Below are 26,794 nucleotides of genomic sequence, written 5' to 3'. Positions count from 1 at the left end.
GAATTCTTGAGCATTTTCAGAGTTAGAGATTATTAATTAGAGGCTTAAAGGCCTGACATTAATGATTCTGTAATGACTTAATAATCACAGAAATTGATTTTTGAGCTGATTTTTGAAGCAATTTAGTCAGTACTTAAGTACTAAGTGTGTTATAGGCACTGGGGCTCTTTTCCAGAAGCTGTGTCTAACCTTCCATTGTTTCACTTTAAGATTCCGTTCTGTTTGTAACCATCTCTCACCTTTAAATACACAGTGTCAGTCTTGATCTTTCTAGATCTTATAAGAGAAGTGATAAATGTTAACATGACCCACTGCTCGTGTTCTTCATATTCTCCCTGATTTAGTTTCCAATTTGGGGGGAACTTTCCTGTACAGACTTTAATTCTCTAGGGTAGAATGTGTTGAAATGACAGAGAGAGAGAGAATAGGTCACCTAGTATAAAGTATGTTTTTATATCCTAGACTTTGAGGAGAAAATGTGATTAGTTGTGTGATGTATCAGAACCTTAATGCTTTTTAAACAGTCCAGTGGGTATGTTGTATTTACTTTGTGTACTTAAAATTGAGATTTTTGTTTGAACAGTGTCTTTCACTGGGCATACTTCATGGTGATTTATCATAATAGACTGCTTTAAATCATTTGAAATTGCAAGACATAGGAATTTTAACAATAACTTCCCCAAGGCTAGAGAAGTCAGCGGGAGCACAAACTGCTAGGTACACAATTTTTTTTTTTTTCCAAACTCATATGCAAGTGTAAAACTTTTATGAGACTGCTTTAATAAGGTCCTTTGGGATCTAGGGTTATTTATCTAAGCTCTTATTAAAAATGAAAACTTTTCTGTGTTTAGCCCTGTAAAGCAAAACTGATCCTAACTGTATATTATAAGCTAGAAGAAGGAATACTTTCAACATACTGACTGCAAAATAGAGTTAGGAGGCTTTGAGCCAGTGTCTTCAGCACTAGCGTTATGATAATAGGGGAGCAACAGCAGGGCTGTATTTTGGTCTGCTTTAATTAAGAAAATTTAGCTCTATTGTATTTGTAACAGTGTTTGACATGACTTATTAAAATGACTTCCAATCCTGGAACGGGAACCTTGTTTCTCAGAGCTCTCTGAATGTCTCTGCTAGAGTCTGCTTGCCCCAGGACGATGTTGCCTGGCTCGAGGTCTCTGAACACCCCTCTCATTTACAGTTTCCATGCTGATACGTGGGGCATGGGAGAGAGGCGGTTTCTGAGATGAATGTACAGAGTCACTCTGTATATAACCCAGCCAAAGAGCTGGGGCTGCTGCAAGAAGAATTGTGCAATCTTGATGTGCTCAGCTGCTTTGTGGGGATTTTCAGTTTTGATGAGTCTGGGTCTTCTGTAAATCTATTTTTAGACAGACCTGAGCTAAGGTTTAAATGATCTGTAGTGAAGTAGTGTTGTATAGAGTGAGGACCTTGAGAGGAGAGAGTACATGTTACAAAGTCAGGATCACAATCTTTTGCAGACTGGAAGAGCTTATCTAGGTCAGTTTAGCTTGGTTATGTACAGTTAGTTGACAGAGGTGAGATGCTAAAGGAATAAATAGAGAGATTAGATAAAATGGGCTCATGTGTGACTAAGTGGAGAATGTGGATTTAGCATGCACAAGGCTGTGGATTTAATCCCTTGCAGGCACACACAGACATACAGAGACACACTGTATTAGTTACTTTTCTATTGCCATCATAAAACACCATGACCAAGGGAACTGATAAAACGAAGAGTTATTTAGCTTATGTTTCCAAAGGGCAAGAGTCCATCATGGCAGGGAGGCATGGCAGCAGAGGTGACTGGAGTAGGATCTGAAGCTAAGTGCTTACATCTTCAAGCAGGCACAGGAAGCAGAGAGTGACTGAAGATCTGGCAAGGCTTAAGAACTCTGTAAGCCCACCCCCATGACATGCTTCCTCCAGCATGGCCACACTCTCTAAGACCTCCCAAAACAGTGTCACCAACTGGGGACAAAAATGTCCAAATACTTGGACCCTATGGGGGACATTCTCATTCACCACACACACATATACACATACACAAGCACACACACACACACACACACACACACACACACACATGCATGCACGCACGCTTGTGTGCAACATAGAGATTACCAGAAAGGTTGGATAAAGAGCTGGGCATTCAGGAAAAGTATAATTATTGGTAATTTGCTTATTGGTGAAAGATTTCTACACTGCCAGGTATGGTAGATAATTGAATGAATCGATGTATCTGAAAGAGCACATGGTGACAAATAGAGAATTTGGAAGACATTAAATAATTATCCAGAATGAAAACTGTGGGCCATCAAACATTTTGAGCTGTTGTTTTGTACCTTACCTCTAGAGTTAAATCTATTAGATGTCATGGGAAAAAATATTTCACTTAGTGGAATCTGGAGACTTTGTTTCAACAAAATGAAAATGCTTCTGAGATGGCTGAGGTGGGGACTGAAGTATAAGTAGTAGATGAGGGGAGGGCAGAGCCCCAGCTGGTCGTCATGGCTGAGCATCTGAAGGACACAAAGGGCAGGCACCAGGAGAGATGATGATGGCAGAAATGTTGGCTGAAGGTCACAGGTAGACGCAGTGCAAGCATGAAAATTTAAACAGGTTGGAAAATGTCAGAATGAACTTGAGTTTAGGAACTTCTGTTCTGAAAGTCTCCCAGCAGTTGCAAATAGGAGGAAGCTAGTTGTACACTTCGTTTTTAACTCTTCAAGTTGAGCAGCTGTTTTAGCAGTTGAGTTGCTAGGCACTGTCAGGAATAGAATATTTTAATTTTGGAGAAATCCAACTGTTAAAACAGCTGTTGGGTCTGTTAGTCTTAAGCTGGCTGTGACTAGGTTGTAAGGCCTAATGGGATCCTGGCACAAGGCAGCTGGGCCATTGCTAGGAATGGATTGGAAGCAATACAATCCTGAATGGATACTACGGTGCATGTTCGACTGGGCCCTTTACTCACCAAAGAAGCCATATTCACCACTTTGTTTTGGCAAAGGTGATATCAACTTTTACCTTGTTCCCAGCTAATGTAAATTGCATGAACACTTTGCCTTATGTGCTGTGGGTGTGAGCATTTTATCATCCTAGTTATATGGGCCTTTCTTTATCCCTTACATACCTGCTTATATCGCCTCCAGTGGTCAGTTATTTGTATTACTTACTTTGTTCTTTCCATTACTTAAGAAAAGCAGCCTATGAATCGTCAGTTTGTCCATTCACATCTCGAACAGTGTTAGTGTTTGCCAACTATGGGAAAAACCTTGAGTTTTAAAGTTGGAACATGGAAAAGACTACTACTGATCAGGGCTAATCTCAGGTAAAACACCTCAGTTAAAGATTTAAGGGCCTGGGAGATGGTTCAACAAGCAGGTAAAGGTGCTTGCCGCCAAGCCTCAGGATGGAGTTCAAGCCCCAGAACCCAGGTGGTAGAAGGGCGGAGCTGACTTCCACAGTTTGTCCTCTGACCGCGCCCCATGCCATAGTACCAGTGAACATACACGTGTGTGCAAATTTATAAATAAATAAATAAATGTTAAAAAAAAATGACTGGCAAGATGGCTCAGTGGCTAAGAGTGTGTGTTGCCAAGCTACCACCTGAGTTCAATCCCTGGAACTCACATGGTAGACCAGGAGAACTGACTCCTGCAAGTTGTCCTCTGACTTCCACAGCACCTTCATACATACATCCCCACACTCTGCTACACACAAAATAATAAATTGATTGATTGAGTAATTTTAAAATATTTTATTTATTTGTTTTTATTTTTATGTGTATGAGTGAACTGCCTACATGTGTGTAAGTGCACCCATGTTGTACAATGCCCACGAAGGTCAGAAGAAGGTATCAGATTTCCCTGGAACTGGAGTTAGGGACAGATGTTAGCTGCCATGTGGGTGCTGGGAATCGAACCCAGGTCCTGTGCAAGAGCAGTCAGTGCTCTTAACCACTGAGCCATCTCTCCAGCCCCTGATTGAGTAATTTTAAAATGTAAGAGATTTGAATGATCTTATCTTAAATATTCAAATTACTCACTAAGGCCATTTGATTAATTTCCTATATAAAAACTTTATTTTACTTGATATGATAATGCATACATTTAAGCTTTCAATGACAGAGTCCAACTAATACATTCTCCAACTGAAATTAGTTTTCCTTCTTATGGTAACTAAATCAGTACCTATTAGTAATAAACATTTAAACCAAAACAATGGGAAACAGCTGTGCTAGAAGAGGCCTTGCCGCCTCATTTCCTGCAGACAGGCCGTGCTAACAGGCCCACAGCTTCCTTGTGTATTTCTCATCATGTCCATACATAGAGTGACATTGGTAGAACATTCAGATTACATGAATTAATATTGGCTGTATGTGCTATCTTTACTTTGGCCTTGGTTGGAGAGGGGATGTCTGAGAATTGAACTCAGGGCCTTGCTCATACTAAGGACTACCCACCCCAAAAATGTATCAAAATCTGGTGACTATTTTCCATATCACGATGGAGGTATAGGTGTTGAGTTTTAGAGATGTTATACTTTTATAGTAGTGACCTATTTTCACTCTTGTAAAACTCTTAAAAGTAATGGAGCAAGTTCTTGTAGTCTAAGTAAGAGACCATTTCAGGTATCAAAAGTGTAGTTTGGCTCTTTTCAGTGAAAAAATGTATTTATTTCACTAGAGCATGTTTGTAAGTTTTGAATGTTCTGATAAAATACTGGACAAATTTTTTTAGTTGTAAGTGATTTTTTTAAAGATTTATTTTTATTTTATGTGTATGAGTGTTTTGCCTACATGTATGTAAGTGTACCGTATGTGTGCCTGCTACCCACAGAGGCTAGAAGAAGGTATTGGATCCCCTGGAACTAGAGTTACAGATGGTTGGTTTATTCGTTTGAAATAGAATCTTGCTGTGTAGCTTAGGCTGGCCTTGAACTTCTGGCAGTGCTCCTGCATTAGACTTCTGAGTACTGCAATTATGGATGTTTGGCTGGTTTTTCTTTTTTCTAAATTCCATGCTAAAAACTTCAGTCTTTTCTCATTTTAACATGCACAAAATAATTTTTCACTGTAGTATGTCTGTGTTCAGAGGAGGGTAGTTGTTTCATGGCTACTGTATTAGTGTTACTGTTTTGTACAAAAAAGAAACAGGTGGGCATTTCTAGTTTTTCTAGCATTGGGAATTTGGGGATTACTCTACCTGTGCTTTCTTCTTTTGTTGTTATTGTTGTTTTGTTTGTTTTTGTTTGTTTGAGACAGGGTCTTACATAGTACTGGCCAGCCTGACACAGGCTATATACATCAGACTGACCTCAAACTCATAGAGGTCCATCTGACTTTACCTCCTGAGGCATGTGCTACCACGCCCAGCCACCTTCACTTTCTTACAGTAACTTTAAAACCTTTCTAGAATGCTGACTACTGAGTAGCCCATATTTAACACACACCCCCACATGCACATAATTATGCTCTTGTGTTCTATTCATGGATGATCACTGCATTTTAAGTTCCTTTTTCAAACCTTGATACTAAATATTGAGAACCATTCTTCCAAAATAAATTCAATGTAGAATAGTGAAAACGAGTGAATTTTGAAGGTTGCAATGAAATGAAGTTAGGTTCTCAAAGCCCCCATTGAACAATATTTGGTTTTTTAGTCCATATAATCTTTGGAGCATATTTACCAGGTTTATAACTAAATTTTTTTTAAACTTCAGGTAACAGATAAATCTCAGTTATAAAATTTAGAAGACTGTCATTATAGTCTCCATAGATCTGTTTATTTTCATTTTATTTAGATTTTTGGTATATGCAAATTAGATTATTTATTCATTTTTTTTTCATTTTTTATTGAGCTTTTAAAATTTCATACACTATTTCCCACTCACATCCAGAACCCCTCCCCCATCCATGCTTGTGCACTCTGCCATACATGCTGAGTTTTATTCATTCAGGTGTTTGTACCCAAATGTCATTCAGTGTAAATGTGTCTACTGGAGTCTAGTCAGCCCATCCAGTGGTCATATGTAAGTCATACTCTCCCTCACCCAGCAGTAACCAGTCTCAAATAGTTCTCGATCTAGTGCTGACCCGCCACCTATTTCTCACCTCCTCTTTGGGCCCTTGTTTAATTGAGCTGACATGGGTCCCACATTAGATGCCACCGCTGCCACAGGCTCACATGAGCAGGCTTCCATTATCCTGGAAGCCTCCACCTAATACAGTCATAAACCAGCCCTGGCTCTTACAATCTTTCCACCTCCTCTGCCACAATGGTCCCTGAGCCATGGGTGGGTGAGGTTCCCTATAGGAGTCCCATCCTGTGCTCTACAGTCTCTTATTCTCCAAAACTTGGCCAGTTGTGGCCTTTTGTGTGCATCACACTCTCATGTACATAGAAGCCTCACTGGTGAGAGTTGAGGGGTGCATTAGCCCAATCTCTACCCCTTATTCTGCTATATTCCATGAGCCTTGGTTGTAGAGATTCGACTAGATGTGTCTCCTAGTACTGGGCATCTCCCAGGCATGTGTTCTCTGTGCCTGACCAGATGTGCAACTCTGCAGTAGCCTCCATCTGTTGCAAAAAGAAGCTTCTTTGATGAGTTCTGTATGGCATGTGTGTCGCCTTAAGGGAGGTCTCTTCTATCTCACACTGTGTTCCCTTCCAAGCAGCTCCCAGGTATACATATGCATTAATGTTCAGACACTCTACGTGCATTTCTCATAGGGTTTCTAGGGCATCACTTTTCCCTCTAGCTTTCCTAGCCTCCCAAGATTCACTCATTTCTACTTTTTTTCTCACATCCTCCCTCCCTCCCTTCCTAGTCACATTATTCCCACCCTCCCCCCAATATTTATTCATTATTTTTATGTGTATATGCCTATATGAATTTTTGTACATCATGTATGTGCAGGAGCCTGAGGAGGCCAGAAGAGGGCATCAAATTTCCTGGAACTGGAGTTAGAGGAGGTTCTTAGTGGTCATGTGGGTTCTAGGAACAGAATCTGGGTCCTCTACAAGAGCTCTTAACCATTGAGCCATCTCTCTATCCCCAGCAAGTCAGATTCTTAAGGAAGAAATTATTCCAAATTGCTAGAAGTGACATCTTCTAATGACTTACCCAAAGTTGATTGCCTTTTTTTTTTTCTTTTTCCTTTTTTTATAATTTGGTGTTTTAGTTAATCATACAAATTTGAAGCTTTCTAAGTAAACTTTTTGCTTAAGTTACCCATAGCAGAAACAACGAATTTCCAAATATTTAGTAGCATATCACTTATATAGCTTACAAACAATTGTTACCACAGTTTTCAACACAAAACTTGTAAACAGTTTTTACTTTAAAAATTAACTGTAATGTTTTGATCTTGTTCACAATTTAGTTAAGAAAATAAGTTCTAGGCCAGGTATGGTGGTGCACGCCCTTAATTCCAGCCCTTGGGAGCCAGAGGCAGGAGAATCTCTGTGAGTTTGAGGCCAGCCTGATATGCATAGTGACTTCCAGGCTGATCTGGGCCTCATAGTGAGACCTTGTCTCAAAAACAAATGGGCTGGAGAGTAGGCTCAGCAGTTAAGAGCACTGGCTATTGCTGCAGAGGACCCGGGTTTGGTTCCCATCACCCACATGGTAGCTAACAACCATCTGTAACTCTAGTTCTAGGGAACCCAACATCCTCCTCTGGCCTCCATGGGCATTGCATGCATGGAGTTCACTTAATACATGCAGACAAAACACTCATGCGTAAAAATAAAGAGTAAAATAAAAGAGTTTAACTCAAAAAACAGCAAGAGAATTTAAGTCAAACAACAAATTCTTTAAAAGGACAGAGTAAAATATTTCTTGTGAAAGGTACAATTTTTGGTTATGTGAATGATTCATGTTTGGATTTCAAAAATAGAAATGCCTTACTAAAGTGAATCATTTTATTTATAACTCTGGAATTACAAAGATCTGCAATGTAAATAGTAGAGGAAAGAATACCTAACTCTCTTTTCATGTACATTTAAATTTGGGGATTATGTATGGTCTTTAAATGTGTGGATTAAACCAGGACACTTCCATATAAAGCTCTTGTAGCTTCTATGTGGTTATTTTTAAGAGTGAACTTAAAACCAGCTCTACAAATTTCCATTGGCACATGGCTTCCCAAAAGGTCTGAACTACTAAACTTGAGGGTGTTTTCTGAAACCAAGAACACTAGCACCTGGGACCAACTGATCTCAGTTGGTCTTGCCATTGATAATTTGCTTTGAATATTGCTTGTAAACTGGTAAGAAAAGAATTAATAAGGACCATTGAAGTCATCCTTGGAATTGGACAGTGAGGTGCATCTGCATATGACTTACCAAAAATTTGAAATAAGTTAAAACAAAAAAGAAGTTGGGTGTGGTGGTGCATGCCTTTGATCTCCACACTTAAGGCACAGAAGTAGATCTCTGTGAGATCAAATCCAGCCTGGTCTATATAGTGGTTCCAGGCCTGCTATATCTATAGGAAGACCCTGTAACAAACCAACAAACAAAAAGCCAGAGCACGCAGGAGGTCCTGAGTTCAAACCCCAACATGAGAGAAGGGGTTGTGGCAACAAATGTATCAGAAGAAATTTAAGTTTACTAGGATCTGGCAAAAGGAAACCAAATGAATATTGCAATGTATTCTTTTCCATCAAACTTTAAAAATTCAGTTGGTTAGTTCATTGTTGGTAGAAGTATAAGACTGGTTCCTTGGGACTGTTTGTAGAAATGAAAATTGGTGCAGACTTTGCATATATCTATTAAATAGATTTGACAGTGCATTTGCCCCTCCACCTGATAACTTCTCTCTTGAAACCCTGATGATTAGAGTCTAATTCATCCAAAATAAAAGTACCAGACTGTAAAGAAATATAAACCACACACAGCAGTGCCTTAACATTGTTCAAAGCAGTGCATGGGAGGAGAGCTCTCTTCTCTCCTTGTATATCCTTGTATCCTGTATGTCCTTTCTAGGATATACAAGGTATAATTTGGACATCCACACCACGGGCCTCTGGATAGTGTTAGTTATCAGTGCAGAATACTTGACTTGAGGGCTGAGGGAGGCCAGTGGGTAATGGCAGTCAGTGATGGTGTGGGAAGTAGAGAGAGGTAAGAGAGACTAAATAAGGGGAGAATCTACTAAAATTCTTAAGCCTCCCCAAAGATTTCTCAAACAGGACACAAAAAGTGCAAATTTAGAGAAAAAAAATGTCTGTTTGATTACATTAAAATGAAAAAAATTTCAGCATCTGTTTATCGTGTAATCTAGCATTTGCATTTTGGGACTTTTATCCTAGATAATGCAAAACCTCAGAAGGCTCCATGCTTTATGAATCCATTTATAGAACATCCTTAAAATCACAGAATCACAAAGATGAAGAACACAGTGCTGACTGACAAGGGGTAAATGTGTTGGCTGGGTCTCTCAAAAGCTCCACAGAGATCCTTGTAGGGAAATTGTCAATGTGCTCATGTGGATATGCATAGATGATGAAGCTGCATACAACTACCCATGCACATGCACACACACACATACGCAGACACACACATGCACACACGCACACACACACACACATGCACACACGCACACACACACATGCACACACAAACACCTGCTTGTCAAATTGTTTGGTTCGACTGTATCAATGTTGTACAGTGAGGGGAGCTGAGTGAAACACAGGACTTCTATAGTATATATGTGTGCGCATGTATGTGTGCATGTTGGTGCAGGTACATGAGTGTGTGCATATGCATTTTGTACAGTGCATGTGGAGGCCAGAGCACAGACATCCTTGGGTATCAGCCTCAGCATTCCATCTACCTCCTTTGAGACAGGGTCTCGTTCTGGCTTGGAGCTCACCAATTAGTCTAGACTGTCTGACCAGCAAGCCCAAGAGATCCTCCTCCTCTCCACCTCCCATCCCTGAAACTACAAATGCCCACCATCCATGCCTGGCACATTTATGTGATTCTGGTCATTGAATTCAAGTTCTTGTGCTTGCAAGGCAAATTCTTTACTGAGAGTCATTGCCTGGGCCTCTGTCTCCCTTTGTTATCTCTTACAACTGCATATGAATCTACAGTTATCTCTGAATAACTGTAGAGATTAATTAAGGTCTCAGAATGAGGGGAAAATAAAGGAAGAACAAAAGACAGTGCACAGCACTGTGGCAGTACGAATGATTTGGAGACTGGTTTCCAAGCTGAGGCAGAGAGTGGTAATTAAAAAAAATACAAATAAACATTTAAAAGTTATTTTCTGGGCCAATGATAATGGCTCAGATGGGTAAAGGCACTTGCTTCCAGGCCTGACAACCTGAGTTGTGTGAGCAGAACGCACATCGTAGAAAGAACTGACTCCTTGCAAGTTGCCTTCTGCCTTCCACACGTGCACTGTAACACGAGTGATCTCACACATATTGCGCATACACACATATTCGAAATGAAAATTTAAAATTTTTAAATTTTGTAGGCATATGCAACATGGTATAGAACCAACTTGTCTTGTATCCATCTGCTTCCAAATAAACATTATTTAGAATGTATTGTAATAGAAACTACATTACTGTTTCTGTTGGGAATATTCTTACCAGTTCCTCATTATGAAATTAAGCCAGTACATTTATTACTCATCCACTCATTTATCTCAGAAATGGGTGAAAAACACCATGTGATATCCCTAAAGGTAATTCAGTGTTGTTCTCAATTTCCTTTTTTGAGAAACTGAAACATAATATACATACAATAAAATTACTCCTTTAAAGGGTACAATTCAGTGGGTTTTGGTATATTTACAAGGGTGTGTGGTCATCAGTATCTGATTTTGTAATGAAGTTACTACCCATCTTTAAGCCTTTGTGGACTTTAAGAATTTACTCATTCTGAACCTTCCACACAGATGCAGTCACAGTGTGTGATATACAGACTAAGAACGACTTAAGATATGTCAACAAGTTACAGTGTATGGGCATTATTTAGTCTGGACTCAAATAAACTGTAAGAATATTAATAAGTCAATTGAGGAAATTTTCAAACTGATTACAGAATTGATAATAGGAATTTTTTTTCAAAGTATAATAAGTTATGTGGTAGGTATCTTTTCAAAAAGAATCTGCCTTTTGAAGACATGTTGCCTGGGATTTCCTCCAAAATAATTCAGGACAGGTGGTGGTGTGTGGGGTTGCCGATGAAACAAGTTATCTGAGAACGATGGTGTCATGTATGTTATGTTGGTAAATTGACATGTGCTGTTCAAGCATGCTGAAAGCAGACTCTTGGAGTAAGGAGGGTCCTTATGTTTTGGACTCCAGCGTATTTCAAATATTCTCCACTTTTTCTTGTCCTGGGGCAGGCTGTCCCCTAACTCTGTAACAAGGAAAAAGAACAGCAAGCCTGTAAGGGCATCAAGAACATTGCCGGGTACACTTCCCAACTTGAGTTGCTGTCGTTTGTCCTATAACAAAAGAATGCCTGCAGTGGGAAAGAGAAGGTCATCCATGGAGGGGATGGAGAGGATTCTCCACCCAGGACTCTCCATGGGGAACATCAGCTGACTGCCTCAGCTTCCTCAGTCAGTTTCTGCTGGATAACTGCAAGCATCCGATGTTGATGATTCATCTGTCTCTGCTGTTTGTTCTTTCGCTTGGAAGCCTCACTGGAGGGGACACTCTCAGTGAAGAACACCATCTGTCCCCCAGTCCATTTCTTCTGGATATTTGCAAGCCTCTGATTTGATGACGTGACCTCTTGTTTGCTCCCTTAATTGAGCTACACCACTCTCTCTGTTGGATATTTTGAGCACCCAGTGTGAGGATGTTTTGCTCTCTGTCTGCTGATTCTCTCCATGTGCAGCTCCCTTTTTCTTTTACTTTTGCTTGTTATATGCTTTATAATAAACTCATTCAAAACCTAAAGGGTAGGTAGCTATTGTAGATCATTCCCCTGACTGTACACTGCAGAACAGATGGTTTGAAGCTGGTTGTTGGCTATGTTACCAAACCATGCTAGTTTTGCCTGCAACATAGTGTGCTAGTCACTGAAACAATGAGTCTTGCAAAAGAGTTTATTTCCAAGGTAGGAGAGCAAGTGTCTGATTTGCCTTTCCAAAGGTAGGGCCTGGGGATCTTTACGGGCTGTGGTATGGAGAAAGGTGATTGGAGTCTAGGAAACCTGCAGTGGTCTGTGCCTATGCAAACTCTCACATTCACCCGTGCCAGGCAGAGATGGGCACCTCTATGCCTGTAAAGCTGCTGGCTTTAGAGCTAGCTGAAAGCATCTTAAGTGCACTAGTCTGGAGGGATGGCTTAGAGGGGTTCTCCATTTTAGACACATGAACTTGTTAGACTTGTCTAACTTTTGTATATTTGAAATTGTCTATAACAGGAAGATTTTTAACAGCTAAGGGAGCAGCTGGTCTCTTCAGAGAGACTTCCAATTTTATGTTCTGAGTGATATTGCTCCAGTTAGGCTCGTTCATGGGCTGGGTTCTCTTCTTTAAAGTAGCTTACTTGGTTGAATGCATATCTAGCATGTTCAAAGCTGGATTCAAATCCCTTGCACTGCATCCCTGTAATCCTAGCACTTATGAAGCTGTGGCCAAAGGATCAGAAAGATTTTGAGGCCAGCCTGAACTATAGAGGGGATCCAGCTCCAGGTTCCAAAACAAAAACTCAAAGCAAAAAAATCAAAACTATCAGTAAACCAAAAGGGTATATTTGGATTTCCCAGGTTTTTGTTATTGTTGACTTGGGGTTTTGTTTATTTGTTTGTTTTTAAGCATTTTTTTTTGTGTTCCCAACAACTCATATCTTACATTAAGGTGGTCACTTCTAAGAAAATTTCATTTTGGATGTAACAATTAATGCTTTTTTTTTTTTTTTTGGAGATAGCCTTACTATTTTGTTTAAGGAAGAATTGGTTCCTCTGAACTTTTTATTTTCTTTTTTTCATTATTTATTTATTTATTTATTTATTTATTTATTTATTTATTTATTTGGGGGACAGGATCTGGCATCAAACAGGTTGTTTAGCTGAGGATGGCCTTCGTCTTTATACCTCCACCTCCTGAGTACTGAGGTTATAGGTGTAGGCTACCACATTAGGGTTATGCTTTGTTGGGGATTGAAGCCAGGGTTTTATGCATGCTAGGAAGATAAATGCTTTACATCTGAGCTACATCTCTGGTATTCCCTGTACTTTTTGATATGTGGGAGATTTGCCTTGACAAGTTTACAGATCTTACTGGAGGCTTGAAAAGTAGAATTTTCAAGAATTGTGTATCTAACTTCTCTCTCTGGAATTCTTTAATTCAGAGAGTTAATAAACAACTTTTACATTTGTGACTTTTTAAAATGCAAATTTTTGCTTGGTGTGGTGGTGCATACCTTTCTTCCCAGCACTCGGGAGGCAGTGGCAGGCAGATCTCTATGAGATCAAGGTCAGCCTGGTCTACATAGCAATTTCTAGGCCAGCTGGACAGTGGCCTGTCTAGAAAAACAAAAACCCAAAACTATAAGTTTCCCTCTAATTTTCCCAGAAAAAAATTAATGTGGGTATTATTTATTACTTAATAATTTGAAATGTATAAGCACCAATAGGTAACTGCATTACAGTGTCTATTTTAATGAAGTAGTCCTTTTCTTTTTTTAAGGCAGGGTTTCATGTAGTCCACACTGGTCTTGAATTCTCTATGTAGTCAAGGAACACCTTGAACTTCTATTCCTCCTGCCTCCACCTTCCAAGTGCCAGCACGCAATGCTGGGAGTCGAATATAGGGCTATGTGCATACAAGAATTAGTACTGTTGGGCTGGAGAGATGGCTCAGCAGTTAAGAACACTGGTTGTTCTTACAGAAGACTGGGTTCGAATCCCAGCATCCACATGGCAGCTAACAACTGTCTGTAACTCCAGTTCCAGGGGATCCGACAGCCTCTTCTGTCCTCTGCTGGCATTGCAGGATACGGATGCACTTATCTACATGCAGGTGTAACACCCATACACATAAAATAAAAATAGTAAATAACAAATTAGGTTTTAAAAAAGAATTAGTACTGTTAGAAGTGTTTAAGTGCCATAGAGTTAACATGACTTAGTATAAGTATAGCAGTATGTTTAGTTATTTTATAGTTTTATGTTCTTGAAAGTAGTTTCCTAACATTTTCTTAAAAGTTTTGTTTGTTTGTGCAACTTTTATATTAAATGGTTATGTATTTGTGATTCTAAGACTAAATTGTGCCCCTTTGCCTGGTTTTCTATTCTGTTTGCAGAAATTAAATCAATGGGTTTATCATCATTATATATATATGTATTTATATATATATACATTTTTTTTCTTTTAGTCTTTTTGAGACAGGGTCTCCTTGTAGCCCCAGCTGGCCTAGAACTCACTATGTAGACCAGGCTGGCCTTGAACTCACTGAGATCCACCTGCCTCTGTCTTTCCAGTGCTGGGACTAAAGGCGTGTGCCATCATGCCCCGCCCTCATCATCATACTTTTTAAATTGAATTTCTGATATTTACCAGTTTGAATGACATTATATTTGATTTTTATAGGCTCTGTTGTCTTTGGTTCTAGTACTGAACAGTCCACATCATCTATTAAAATATGAGAAATATGAAGTTTGTTAATATTTTCTATCTTGAGCTCTCTCATCTGCTATCCTCTTTTCTTAACCATACAATATGTTAGATAGTTTAAAGATATTTTAATTGTTAGTGCTGAGTTGCTATTTTGCCTCTGTCATTCCAACTTATATTGCATTAAATGACTTCCATGTTCTCACATTCTATATTCTCAGATTATTTTCTTGGTATTGGTTGGCTTGTGACTTTTCTCCCCTTCTTGTTGTCTCAAAATAGATAGACCGTATAGTTACTTCTCTAGGGAGTCCTTTAGAAGCCAAAGTTTTAGAAGCAAGGATGGTGTGTCCTCTGCTTGCATTTTACTCTCTCGGACTAAGGTCACCTGATGACAGCTCTGGTCTCTTAGGAAAGCGGTTCCTTCCCAGAGCTTTAAAAACCACGGAAATAGCTTTCAGCTGATGTTTAGTTCATTGTTCCCTTTGAAGTAGCTTTCTCATGGATTCTTAGTGGAAGAGTACTGATTTTGATCTAATAGTTTCTGATCCTTTGCAGTAAATACCAGAAATATTCCAGATTCTGGCCCATGTCTCTTAAAATGTTTGTATCATCATCATCAGATGTTTGTACTGATATTTGAATAGGTGCAAAGTGACAAGTGACACCTCAGCTTTATCTCACCTGTGCCCTAAAATCTATATAATGACTGGTGGCTGTTTTAAGGTAAGTTGAATTTTTTTTTTTTTTTTTTTGGTCTTGTAGCCCCAGCTGTCCTGGAACTCACTATGTAGACCGGGCTGGCCTTGAACTCACAGAGATCTGCCTGCCTCTGCCTCCCGAGTGCTGGGATTAAAGGCGTGCGCCACCACGCATGGTAAGTTGAATTTTAAGTATACAGGACAGTTTTTCCTCCTTTTTGCCTTGGTCTCCTGACCTTTCTCCTCTGATTTTCCTTTTTCCCTCTGTCTTCCTCCCCTGCACTGCTTTCTTCATGAAAAAACAATGTAAAAACATTTTCTGAAGGTTTAGGAGAAAGATACCCATACAAGCATGAATGTGATTAAAGTAATATTTTAGATGATTCAAATTAGAGACCATTTGTAAATCTTAATGGCAGACAGTGTGCTGCAGGAATAGGAAGGGCGGGTGAGTATGAGGAATCTGAGCATCTTATGTCTGGCTGCCTTGTGTAATTGCACAAAAGTTCATTCAAAACACTTAAAGTGAGGGTTTTCAAAATACTTAAAATTCAGGGTGTTATTGGCCTTCAGGGTGTTCAGCCTCTTTGGATAGTTACTCATAGCGCGTCCAGTAGACGTTCCCTGAAGACTGCAGAATGGTAGCTGGGAAGGATCACGCCTGCATTTCTTTTTCAGCACTTCCAGGCTCTGTGGGTAGGACAAGGCACTTTACCGTCAGTAAGGTAAGGAAAATTGTTGAATCACAGAATGTTTTGAGGATTAACTTGAAAACCATGTAAATGTTCATAAATATACAGAGACATCGATAACTTCTTTTTGGCTCTCATCATAATGACTATAAAACTTTAAGATATCCTTCTATATAAATCTTTTCTTCAATATATTTTTATTGAATTTTATGCATTTCATACAATGCATCTTAATCATACTTAGACCCCTTCCCCTATCTGCATGTCCCCATAGCCCACCCACTGGATTTCATGCATTCTGTCATATATGTCAAGGCCTATTGAGTCAGCACCCAGATGTCCTTAGGTGCAGGTTCACCCACTGGAGTCTAGTCAGCCTATCTAGAGTCACTCCCCTAAAGAGGAACAACTCTCCTTCACCTGGCAATGATCAGCTGCCAATAGTTCCTCAGCTAAGGTTGAGGCCTCCTACCCATTTCCCCAGTTTTATTCTGGGCTTTGTCTGATTGAGTTTGCATGGGTTTTGTGCATGCTGTCACCATTACTATAAGTTCATATGAGCAAGTTCCCAGAGGCCTGGGAGACTCTTTTTTTCTTATGATCATGCACCAACCCTGGCTCTTACAGGCTTTCCACCCCCTCTTCCACAATGGTCCCTGAGCCATGGATGGACTCCAATATAGAGTCCTATTCAGGGACACAGACTCTATAGTGTCTTATTCTCTACACTTTGGTCAGTTGTGACCTTCTGTGTGCAATGCCCTCTGTTGCATGAAGAAGCTACTCCGGTGAGAGTTCAGAGGTGCATTAGTATTCTCTCTAATAGCTTAATAGGTTGTAACAGTCTCCATCTGTTGCAAAAAGAAGCTTCTTTGATGAGTGGTGACTGGTATACTTGTCTATAAATATAGGGATCCATACTTAGCATACAGTGAAAAATTACATTTGTTTAAGGATATAAGAGACAGGGTTTTCTGTAGGATCTATAACCTCTCCAGCCATATGTATTTGGCTATGTTTATGGTATTGCACAGAAATTTCCTCCCACTGAGCGGACTTTAAGCCCAATTAGATAGCTGTTGATTATCTCCAAGATAAAAGTGCCATTACTGTACTGATAGAGTTTGCTTCTATATTATCTTAATGCTTTGACATATTACATGGGTTGAGTACCAACTTCAGGATTTTCTGAGGAGACCAGGCTCCAGTGTGCTGAGCCAGGATGACTTGCTGCCAAATGAAAGGCAGTGTTAAGTATTTTCATTTCTCTTTGAATAACCCTTTTGATGGTACACCCTGTAACCAATGTTGAATCCTCTAATCAACACTTAAGCAATTCCTTTGCCTGTTCCAGAATTGATATCAACACCATAAAATTAACTTGTTTCTGTGAAAATAAGAAGTATATGAAGGAAAAAATTTAAAAACAAGTTATTATGTTGTAGTGCTTCCCAGTCTTTTTGTCTTGACATATAGCTCTTATCACTAATTATGAGTATTTTCCCATGTGTACCTTATTACCTTTCTTATTCAAGTTTTGCAATAGTTATTTAATAAAGTAATATCCTTAGAAAGATAAAATGATGTCTTACAAAAGATGATGCTATTCTGAGCTGTATACATTACAAGCTAAAGGGTTCATGTACAGAGAGATGGGTGTTAGCTGATCCCTGTGCCAAGAGCATGCTTCTTGTCTGCATAGACAGGACAGGAGGACAGTCTGTATACTGTCCTTAGCTGTCTGTGTAGAGTGGTAGGGACAGCACAGGCTTCAGATGCAGGCCGAGCTGACCAACCTGGTTCCACCATTCACTCTCTGTATGATGCTGGGCAATCATATACCCTCCCTGATCGCTGGAATAAACAATGCCTGCCAGTCAGGGCTCCATTAGGAATGGAGACAGCAGATAGTTGTTATGTGTGGTCCCCTGTCTGGATGGGTTAGGCAACAGATAAATGAAGGGAGAAATCTAAGGTCTGGATTTATAAAATTTAAGCATACATTGTAGAGAACATCTTGCAACTGTAATAAGCCAAGATAACTCTTAAAATATTTATCTTTTTCTCTTCTACTTACCAAAATATTACTGCCAGAGGGGGGATGGAAAATGATGAGAATGCAACCTGGCTTTAAATGTTCTCATCAAAACACAGCAGGCTTCAGTGAATCTCAGTGTCCACTTCATCTCAAGAAACCCTTACTAAAGGTCTGTAGCTTGACCACCCTGGGTTAGGCCTCAGGGTTCAGAGATGAGCTCCAGGGGGCATTCACAATCCAAAGAAACATCCTGTGACTTTTTCTTAGATTGAGTTTAGAAAAAATAACATTTTTACTATACTTTAAGAAAAATTCAGGGGGCTAGAGAGATGGCCCTGAGGTAAAGAGCACTGGCTGCTCTTGCAGAAGACCTGAATTTGATTCCTAGCACCCACCTAGCAGCTAACAACTGTCCATAACTCCAGCTCCAGAGGATGCAACACCCTCTTCTGGCCTTTACAGGCATTGCACACAGGGGTGCACTACATACATGCAGGCAGTATACCTATACACATAAAATAAATAAATACAAACAAACAAATATATAAATAATTTTTTAAATGTTAGAATGAAAATACCTTTACTGAACCTTATTCTGGGTGGTGGAGTTCAGCGTATAAATTCTGAATACTTTACTTTTTCTTAAACACATAGTTGTCTGTGGAGGGGACAGTGCTGTAGTAGATATAAATGTGTTATTAAGCAGTAAGAAATGGGATATCACAAGGAAATGATACTGGGTGTACTTTTAGGATGAGTTCACTAGCAAGAATAATAATCTTCTAGGCCCCAAAACTTCATGCTGGTCACCGAGCATGGAGCTTAATCCTGTACAGGACAGAAAGAAGCTATGTGGTTTGTGGAGGACATAGGAAGAGGGTGCAGCGTGAGCTTGGAGCCACTGGAACAGAATTAAATTTGAATTTTTGAAAAGATAGCATTTTTATCTCTAGTTCAGAGAAATGTTGAAAATGTTGTATAATGAACAAAAGCAAAAACAATAGCAGAGCTGGTCAATATAAAATAATTACTGAAATTTAGATAATATATACAAACATGTCTTTGCTGAAATCAGGCTTATTTAGAAAAATGAGTGGTGCCTGTTCCTGTCCAGCTAATTGGCAAGTTAGAAATGGACCAGGACAGTAAACACGCGCTTGGTGATAGAGCTAAGCCATTTGCCATGAACTCATCTGCAGAGAGTTCGAATGTGTTACAACATTGGCCATTGCTGCTCACTAAGCCTCCACCAGTTACCACTGATATGGATACAGTTAACTTTGCAGAGAAAATTTATAGAAATGGCAAAACTTTATTTATAAAGTAAATGTGTAAGTATTATATATTTTATGTGTATCTCTCTTTAAAACCTAGAGCACTGGCAAGAGGTATTTTGGTGGGGGATCATGCAAGAAAAGCTCAAGTAAATAGAAAGAAGTGAAAGCACTGACCTGCACTGTTGATATTGTTTTCTCATTATACCCTGGTTCTTCTCTTTATGTAAGGCGCTGGAGGAGGAGTCAGAAAGCCAGGATTCTAGGCCCCATGTTACCACTTTCTCTACACCAGCCTTGTCTCAGGCCCCTCCTCTAGCATTCAGTTTCCTGCTCTCTCAAATGAAAAGAGTTTTCAGATAGCCTCCACAGGATCCCACGAAGCTGCTTCAAGGGCCTCTCTGAAGGACGAAGGTGGCATTCTGCCAGTGTTTCCCCTTCAAGCTGAGCAGCTTGGCTTTTATTTGTATTAGAGTTGGGCCATTACAAGACTTTTGACAAAAGAATCCTATCACTTTTTAAAAGTTTGAAAATCACTGAGCTAGATGTTTCCTAAGGGCCTCTCCACTCAGTCTCCACGTCTCTAAAATGGGCATAACAGGTCTTGCTTATGTTGCTGAGGGGTCAAACACAACAGCTTGTGAAACATGGGAGGCATTTGATGTGTCAGCTGTTACTGCTCCCTACCCTACTGACAGCCCTCACTCTAATAAGCATATATTTCCTTTGATTCTTAAATTCTGAATATGGAATGATAGCCTAACAATACTTTTTGTCAAAATACTATAAAAATGTCTTAGACATTTACCTTGTAAATTAAAAAATATTCTTTTTAATTTTATGTGTGTATATCTGTCTGTCTGCTGTATGTCTGTCTGTATGCACGAATGAGCATGTCACAGTGTACATTGGCAATCAGAGGGCAACTTATGGAGGTCAGTTCTCTCCTTCCACCATGTGGGTCCTTGAGATTGAACTCAGGTCATCAGGCTTTGGCAGCAAGCACCTTTACCTACTGAATTTTTGATATATTTTTATTTCTACCTTTTATACATTACTTGCTTTCTCCTCACAACAATTTACATTTATATCAGATTTTTTAAAATAAATCAGATAATGCATTTCTGAAAGGCTATGTGTGTGTTCCAGGCTTGCGAGCTCCTGGGAAAGTGACATCAGCATCCACGCCTTAACTTTACCCTCTGCCACTTGCCTGGAGCTGCTTTTGATCCTGTCAAGGAGCAATGCCTCACTGCCTCAGTCCCTTCGCCAAATGAATTCCTTTCAGGTAAGAAAAGCTGTTAACTAAGGTGTGATTTCTCCGAGATCCTCTCATTCACAGGAGATAGCCCATGGAAAGCCACCATTTTAATGACAAGGCTAGTATGTCATGTATATACAAAGGTGCTAGCCCTTCTAGAGTTCAGGAATTATCTGGCAGTGATGTGATGGAACCCATATCTGTAACTCAAGGGTTTGCCTTAGCCCCCATCTTTTCTGCCTCAAGAAAAGTGACAATAAGATTGGCCCAGGTGCTTGCAAACACCACATCCTTCTCTCAGCTTTGCTCTGGAACGAAGACATCCGGCATTATTAGTGGCTTAATGGCTTTGCTACTGTAAGTTTGAAGTCTGATGCTGACTACGTGCTTAATAGAAGTAGAGAACCCATGTCAGCACTGTTCCCTCACCTCAGCCCCTCCCTCAATACTTCTCTGCCCCCTGGGTGCTGCTGGTAGCAACTGACCAGCAGGCATCCCCCTTCCCTGGTAGCCAAATAATTGTTGCATGAGGTAGCAGACCAGAATCATATTGTGACCCTGAGTGCATCTGTCTGGCCTGTGACAGTTGGAAAATGCTTATGAGCCCTCGGGTGCTGGTAGGAAAGCCACAGTCACTGCTGAGAAGGTAGGGCTGGTTCCACTTCTGAAGGTTCTTGGTCTACGGTAAGACAATACCAGCCAAGCATAGTATGTGTGACCCCACGCTTCTCTGTTACATGATAGAACAGGCCATGGAAAAATCAGGAAATTGATCAGAAATAGCTGCTCTGATCCAATTTAATCCATATTCTCTTGGAAATCTGTTAAGCTGGGTATCTCTGTGATTTGCTTCCTTTTAATGAAACCTGGGGGCTGACACAAGAGTTAGCCTCTGGTTTTTGTGTGCCTATTTCTGCTTGTTGTTAACCAAGTTCAACCCTGGACTCCCAAAAGGACCTTAAAGAACAATGCATTGTATAGGACTGAAATTAAGAGCCAGAGGAGTGGACCAGGATGCTGGGACCACATGATCTGCTAGAAGCTAAGCTGAACTCACTAGGCCTGAGATGAGACCTCCCTTTCCACCCGAGTGTTCACTGATGTCCTGGGAGTGGAGGGAGTGTGCATGGCTGGAGACAGGTCACATCTACTTCAGTGTCCACATGTACACCCTTGTTTCGCATTAATTTGTAATTCTTTATTGGTATAACACTTTGATTTAAAATTCTGTAATCTATCAAGGTTTCTTCTAAGTTTTACTCAGTAGCTAATGAATAATAAAAATTTGTATACAGCCACATACTTTTATGCAAAAGGATGCAATGATCTTAGCTGTGGTTATATCAGGGGCAAAGTTGAAGACAATTATTTTTTATTCCTCTCTCATATACTATTTATGATTTTTTTCTGCCAAGTGATGACTCTTCTAGGATTTTATGGCTTACTGGAGGAGATAGGACAGCCATCCATGTGTGATATCAATTGAGAATAGTTTTATTACAAAGTAACCTGAACAAAAGTCTGAGACTGTAGGTATAAAATAATCTAAATGGAGGGTGAGGGATTTGAGCAAAGGACCAGCTGGGATTTCTTCTCCAGAAGACAGTGGAGGTATTTCTCCCTTTGAGAGTGGCATCTTGGTGTCCTGTAGGCTCAGCTGCATGGAAGGGTAGCCTGCCACTGGTGCCACCTGCCACTGGTGCCATCTGCGTGCTCTCAGTGTCTGCTGAGTGGTGTTTGCAGAGCTATCTGAATGTGACTGGCTGAATTTCTTTCTCTTGAGTAGTGACTGGGCTCGGTGGCATTTCCCTCCTTTGGCGAGTGATTGTCAGAGAACATACACATTTCCAACTTCAGACATACAGAGAAACTTGGCAGAATCTCATGAACAATGTCTGCCAAAAATTTATCCCTGCCGTTATCCCTGAAAGATGTGTGGTGTATTCTTAACAGGAGCATTCCAGGTTGGCTTCCTCCAGTAGGTCTTTGCTCCAGATAAAGGATCAGTGAGAATAGGAGCAGTATCTGGCAGGGCTGGAGAGATACTCTGCCTGTTCATGTTTGTAACACCTACTTTATCATCTCTGATCCTTGCAAGGAGTAGAGCTGCTAATTGTGCCTGCATTCAAGAATTGTTTGAATTGGAAACTCACTCACATGCATATCTTTTCTAAGCTGTAGTGGCAAGGGCTGTAAAGTGGTGAATACCTCTCATTACAGGATGATCTTTGCTTTCCAATTCTCTTACTTTCCAGGCTGAGGTAGTAACTATTATTTTAGGATTCAAAGGCCACTCCTGCTTGAATTCTTATAACAGCCAAGTCCCAAAGAAAAGGGTTTATCTTATTAATGAGAGCTATGAACATGTATGAAATTCTGTCTGTATTATAGCATTTCTCTTGGGTCAATGGAGATATCTTTTGGTGGATGTGTCATGATTTTAGCTTCCACTCTGCTGGTACAGTGTGGCTATCTGCAAATAGAGTGCAGGATTTAATTGAGAATCACTATTGTAGTTAGAGTTGTGGCCCCAAGAATGGGGTAGACTTACCTCTCCTTACTTAGAATTCTTATGGGAGGAAAAACCAACCACTTTATTATCTGCTGTGTGAAGCTGGCAGCATCGTGCCCTCCTGCCTTCTCCTACCTCATCTCCTGCTCTCTCCCTCCCCTGTTCCAATCTTGTTGATGCCTTGTTTCCTCCTCTTTGTCTCTAGCGTCTTCTGACCATAGCATCTGTGTACTGGCTATTCTCTCTGCTGCTGAAAAAATACCCTGTACCAGGGCTTTGCATGGCTGGCTTCCACTGAGCTTTCAAGTTTCAACTCAGGTGACCCTTCCCTGAAGACCTTAACCTGACTCCCTCACTGCCTCCCCTTCACCTGCCAGCATTATTATAATCTTACGACTACGTGAAATGATTGTGTTCACTTATCTTTTTCCCCTACTAAAATGTGTGCTGAGCGAGAGCAGAGGGTGTTATGGTTTGAATCTGAAATGGCCACAGAGGCTCACGTTTTGAACAGTGGGCCCTTAGCTTGTGACACTGGTCTGAAGGCTGTGGAGCCTTTCAGGAGGTGGGGCTTGGTTGGTGGAAGTGGCACATGGGAGCAGGGCTTTGAAGGCTGTACCTGGTTGTGGCTTGCGGTCTCTGCTTCCTGGCGGCTGTTTTATGAGCAGCCTGCCATTTCGCCCTCCTGCTGTCATTAGCTCTGCCATGTCTTCTCTGCTATGATGCACTAAGACTCTGCAACCATGAGCCAAGATAACGCTCTCTCCAGTAAGCTATTTCTATCAGGTATTTTATGATAAGGAATGTAAACAGTACAGGGGGAATATTTGGTTGTGTTCAGTAGTGCATCAGCAAAACTTAAAGCCTAAGTGTACAAAGTAATGAAAAGAAAACTGGATGAGTAGGTGGTTGCGCAAATAAGATGCAAGTTGGGAATGGCCATAGAATAGTCTAGAAATCAAGAAGACTGAACTAGAGGAGGCAGAGGTGTGAGCTGTATGAATTCAGAGACAGAAACTGCACTCCATTCTCTGCTTGCCCAAGACCAGACTCAGTGTCAGATTTGGGTTCAAGATTTACCAACAGGGTTGAGCACAGATGGGCATCTGCATTGAAATTGTACCCTAGAGCTCTCTACAAATGAGAAAAACAGAGTTCTGCTCTTAGAAAGATCTGGTAGCGTTCAGATCAGCAGTGACCTGTGTACAGAATTGGGCTCCCGTGGACACTACAGATTATAGCAGACAGGGGGATGTGGCCAAAATTTGGTGCCTGAAATCTGAGGGCATTGAGGGGGCTCCTGTGGAGCGGGCAGGTTGTGCCTGCTGCTGCCATTATTGCTGCTAGCCGTTATACTCCGAATGCTCAGAGCTCAGGGATGAGGCAGCCAGAGCCGTTTCCCTGTCCATGATGATGGGTAGTACTGACTCCTAGCCTGAAGTCCTGCAGTGGACATTGGAGATTTCCAGAAGGATACCAATCACATTGGTATCCGTGGACTGGACAAGAACTGCTGAGTTCCATGATAACTGCATTTTTTCCTAGTATGCTAGCCTATTATAGCTGTAGATGAAAGACTCTAAAGATCTTATTCTGACAGGCAGGAAAACACACTCAGGAATGGCAGGTGGGTGGTAAAGTGTAAAGTAGACTTGTTTGCAATGCTTTGTAGCTCCAGAGCAGCTCTCCTTGGGTAGAGAGAGGACTTTGCACATGCATGCATGCGTGTGTGTGTGTGTGTGTGTGTGTGTCCATGTGAGTGCATGTGTGTGCAGATGGACATAGAAACCAGAAGTCAACCCCGGGTGCTAGTCCTCTGATGCCATCCAGCTTGGATTTTCATTTTTTAACTTCTTTTTTAAGACTTTTTTAAAAAGATTTTTATTTTATTTTTATTTATATGTATGTGTATGTGACTGAGTGAGTGTATTCCACATGTAGTGTGTGGGTGTCCATGGAAGCCAGAAGAGAGTACAGATCTGGAACTGGAGTTACAGCCAGTTGTAAACCAGCCAACATGGATGCTGGGAACTGAACTTAGGGTCCTCTGGAGAAACAGCAAGTGCTTTTAACTTCTAAGCCATATCTCCAGTTCCCCTACTTATTTCTCAAGACAGGGTCTCTCATTGACTTGGAGCTCACTGAACATCATTATCAGTGAGCCCCAGAAGTCCTCCTGTGTCCTCCTCCCCAGCTCTGGGGTTACAAGCACATGCCAAGTGCCCAGCCTTTTTATGTGGATTCTAGGGATCAAACTCTGGTCCTTATGATTGTGTGGCAAGCACTTTACCAATTGAGCCGCCTCTTCAGCCTAAGAAGAGCATTTCCTATACCAGCATTTCATGGCTGTTATTAGATATTATAAAACAATTCGGTATGAATCATACAATACTAATGAAAGTGAGTATTATCTAATACTAATAGCTAGCATTTATTGAATGCTTTCTGTATGCTATGTACTGTTCTCAATGATTTGCATTTATTAGCTTATTTCATTTCCACAACAGCACTGTGAGTAGGACATATTCCTGCTTTCTACGGTAGAAACTGAGCCATAGAAATGAACTTGCCTAGCCCACACAGGTGGTAATGGAGGCACATGAAGTTCAAAGCCTGCTCTAGACCACCCCACTCTTAAACACTAGACAATGTAAGTTTTGGTTGCACACATTTTTTTTAAAACTATTAAACAACATTATTTAGGAACTTTCGTGTGTTCAGTGTGACCTGCCTAGTTGAGGAACATAGGAAATATTATTTCCTGAAGGCACTTGGCATCAAGGAAACTTTTCTAGAGGCACTGTATGGGAGGCTGTGTGGGAGCTGTGTGGGAGGCAGACTCTCCAGAAACACAGACACAGAGAGCCTGTTCTGTCTCAAGAGTTGGTTGTCAAGGCAGAGTGGGCTCCTCCACATTTCTAGTGGCCACTGTACTCATCTTTGCAATCACAGAGACCCGTGATTCTGAGGATGCCATTTATTCCAGTAGTGACTGTGTGGTTCACCCTTTGGTGTTCCTGGATACATGCCAAGACAGAACAGAGGCCCAGAGGCCCACTGGAGTAACTCTGCATTTCCAACCTGCACCTGCCCCCAGTTCTATTTTAGCTGGATTTCACCTGCCATAAGCACTGCGTGTCTTAGTTGTAGCCTGGCAAACGTTTAGATAAGGTGAGCCATGTGACCAGCTGCTTCCCTCCTGATTTACATCTTGACTCCTGTAAGAATGCTCAAGAAGGCTCTTTTTTGCAGCCTGTACTTTGTTGAGAAATATGGCCTCAGTCCCTTCACTGAGGAAGCCACTTTTGTTCATTCCACCACGCCCCTACTCCAGCTCCACCCAGCTGTTCCTGGCTTCTATCTTATATGGACAGAATTTCCAAGGACACAGAGCCCAGAATGGAAGCGGATTATTTTGTTCTCTAAGTAGATTGCTGCCTTTTACAATTCCAAATGTTTTCACATTAGCCTTTTAAAAATTTTCACACCAGCTCTCATTTTAAAGATAAAGGAAGCAATATGGGCAAATACATGTAACTCTCTCAAAAGACAGAGCTGTGGTTTGAACCTAAGTCTTATGATTCTGTTATTTATTCTATCTTATGATAGTTACATCAGGAAAAAAAAAGAAAAAAAAAAGCCAAACAGTCTTGGGTCTTATTCATCTTATTTTTACCATCTGGCAGGAACAGTACCTTTT

At 40.6% G+C, this 26,794-nt stretch overlaps 1 protein-coding gene across 1 annotated transcript in view; it reads left to right on the top strand.

Moving 5' to 3' along the window:
- Window positions 1–26,794, top strand: part of Ube3d (ubiquitin protein ligase E3D) — a gene marked incomplete at its 5' end in the record, with an annotated part of 154,098 nt that overhangs the window by 52,959 nt on the left and 74,345 nt on the right. Inside the window, 1 exon segment of the mRNA XM_017800685.2 lies at window positions 20,471–20,609. Within this exon segment, the coding sequence (XP_017656174.1) occupies window positions 20,471–20,609 (139 nt within the window).

The sequence above is a fragment of the Nannospalax galili genome, unplaced genomic scaffold (genome assembly GCF_000622305.1).
Source record: "Nannospalax galili isolate Female #2095 unplaced genomic scaffold, S.galili_v1.0 scaffold1220, whole genome shotgun sequence".
Lineage (NCBI taxonomy): Eukaryota > Metazoa > Chordata > Mammalia > Rodentia > Spalacidae > Nannospalax > Nannospalax galili.
The sequence above is the reverse complement of the archived record's forward strand: the minus strand, read 5'-3'. Positions and strand labels throughout refer to the sequence as shown.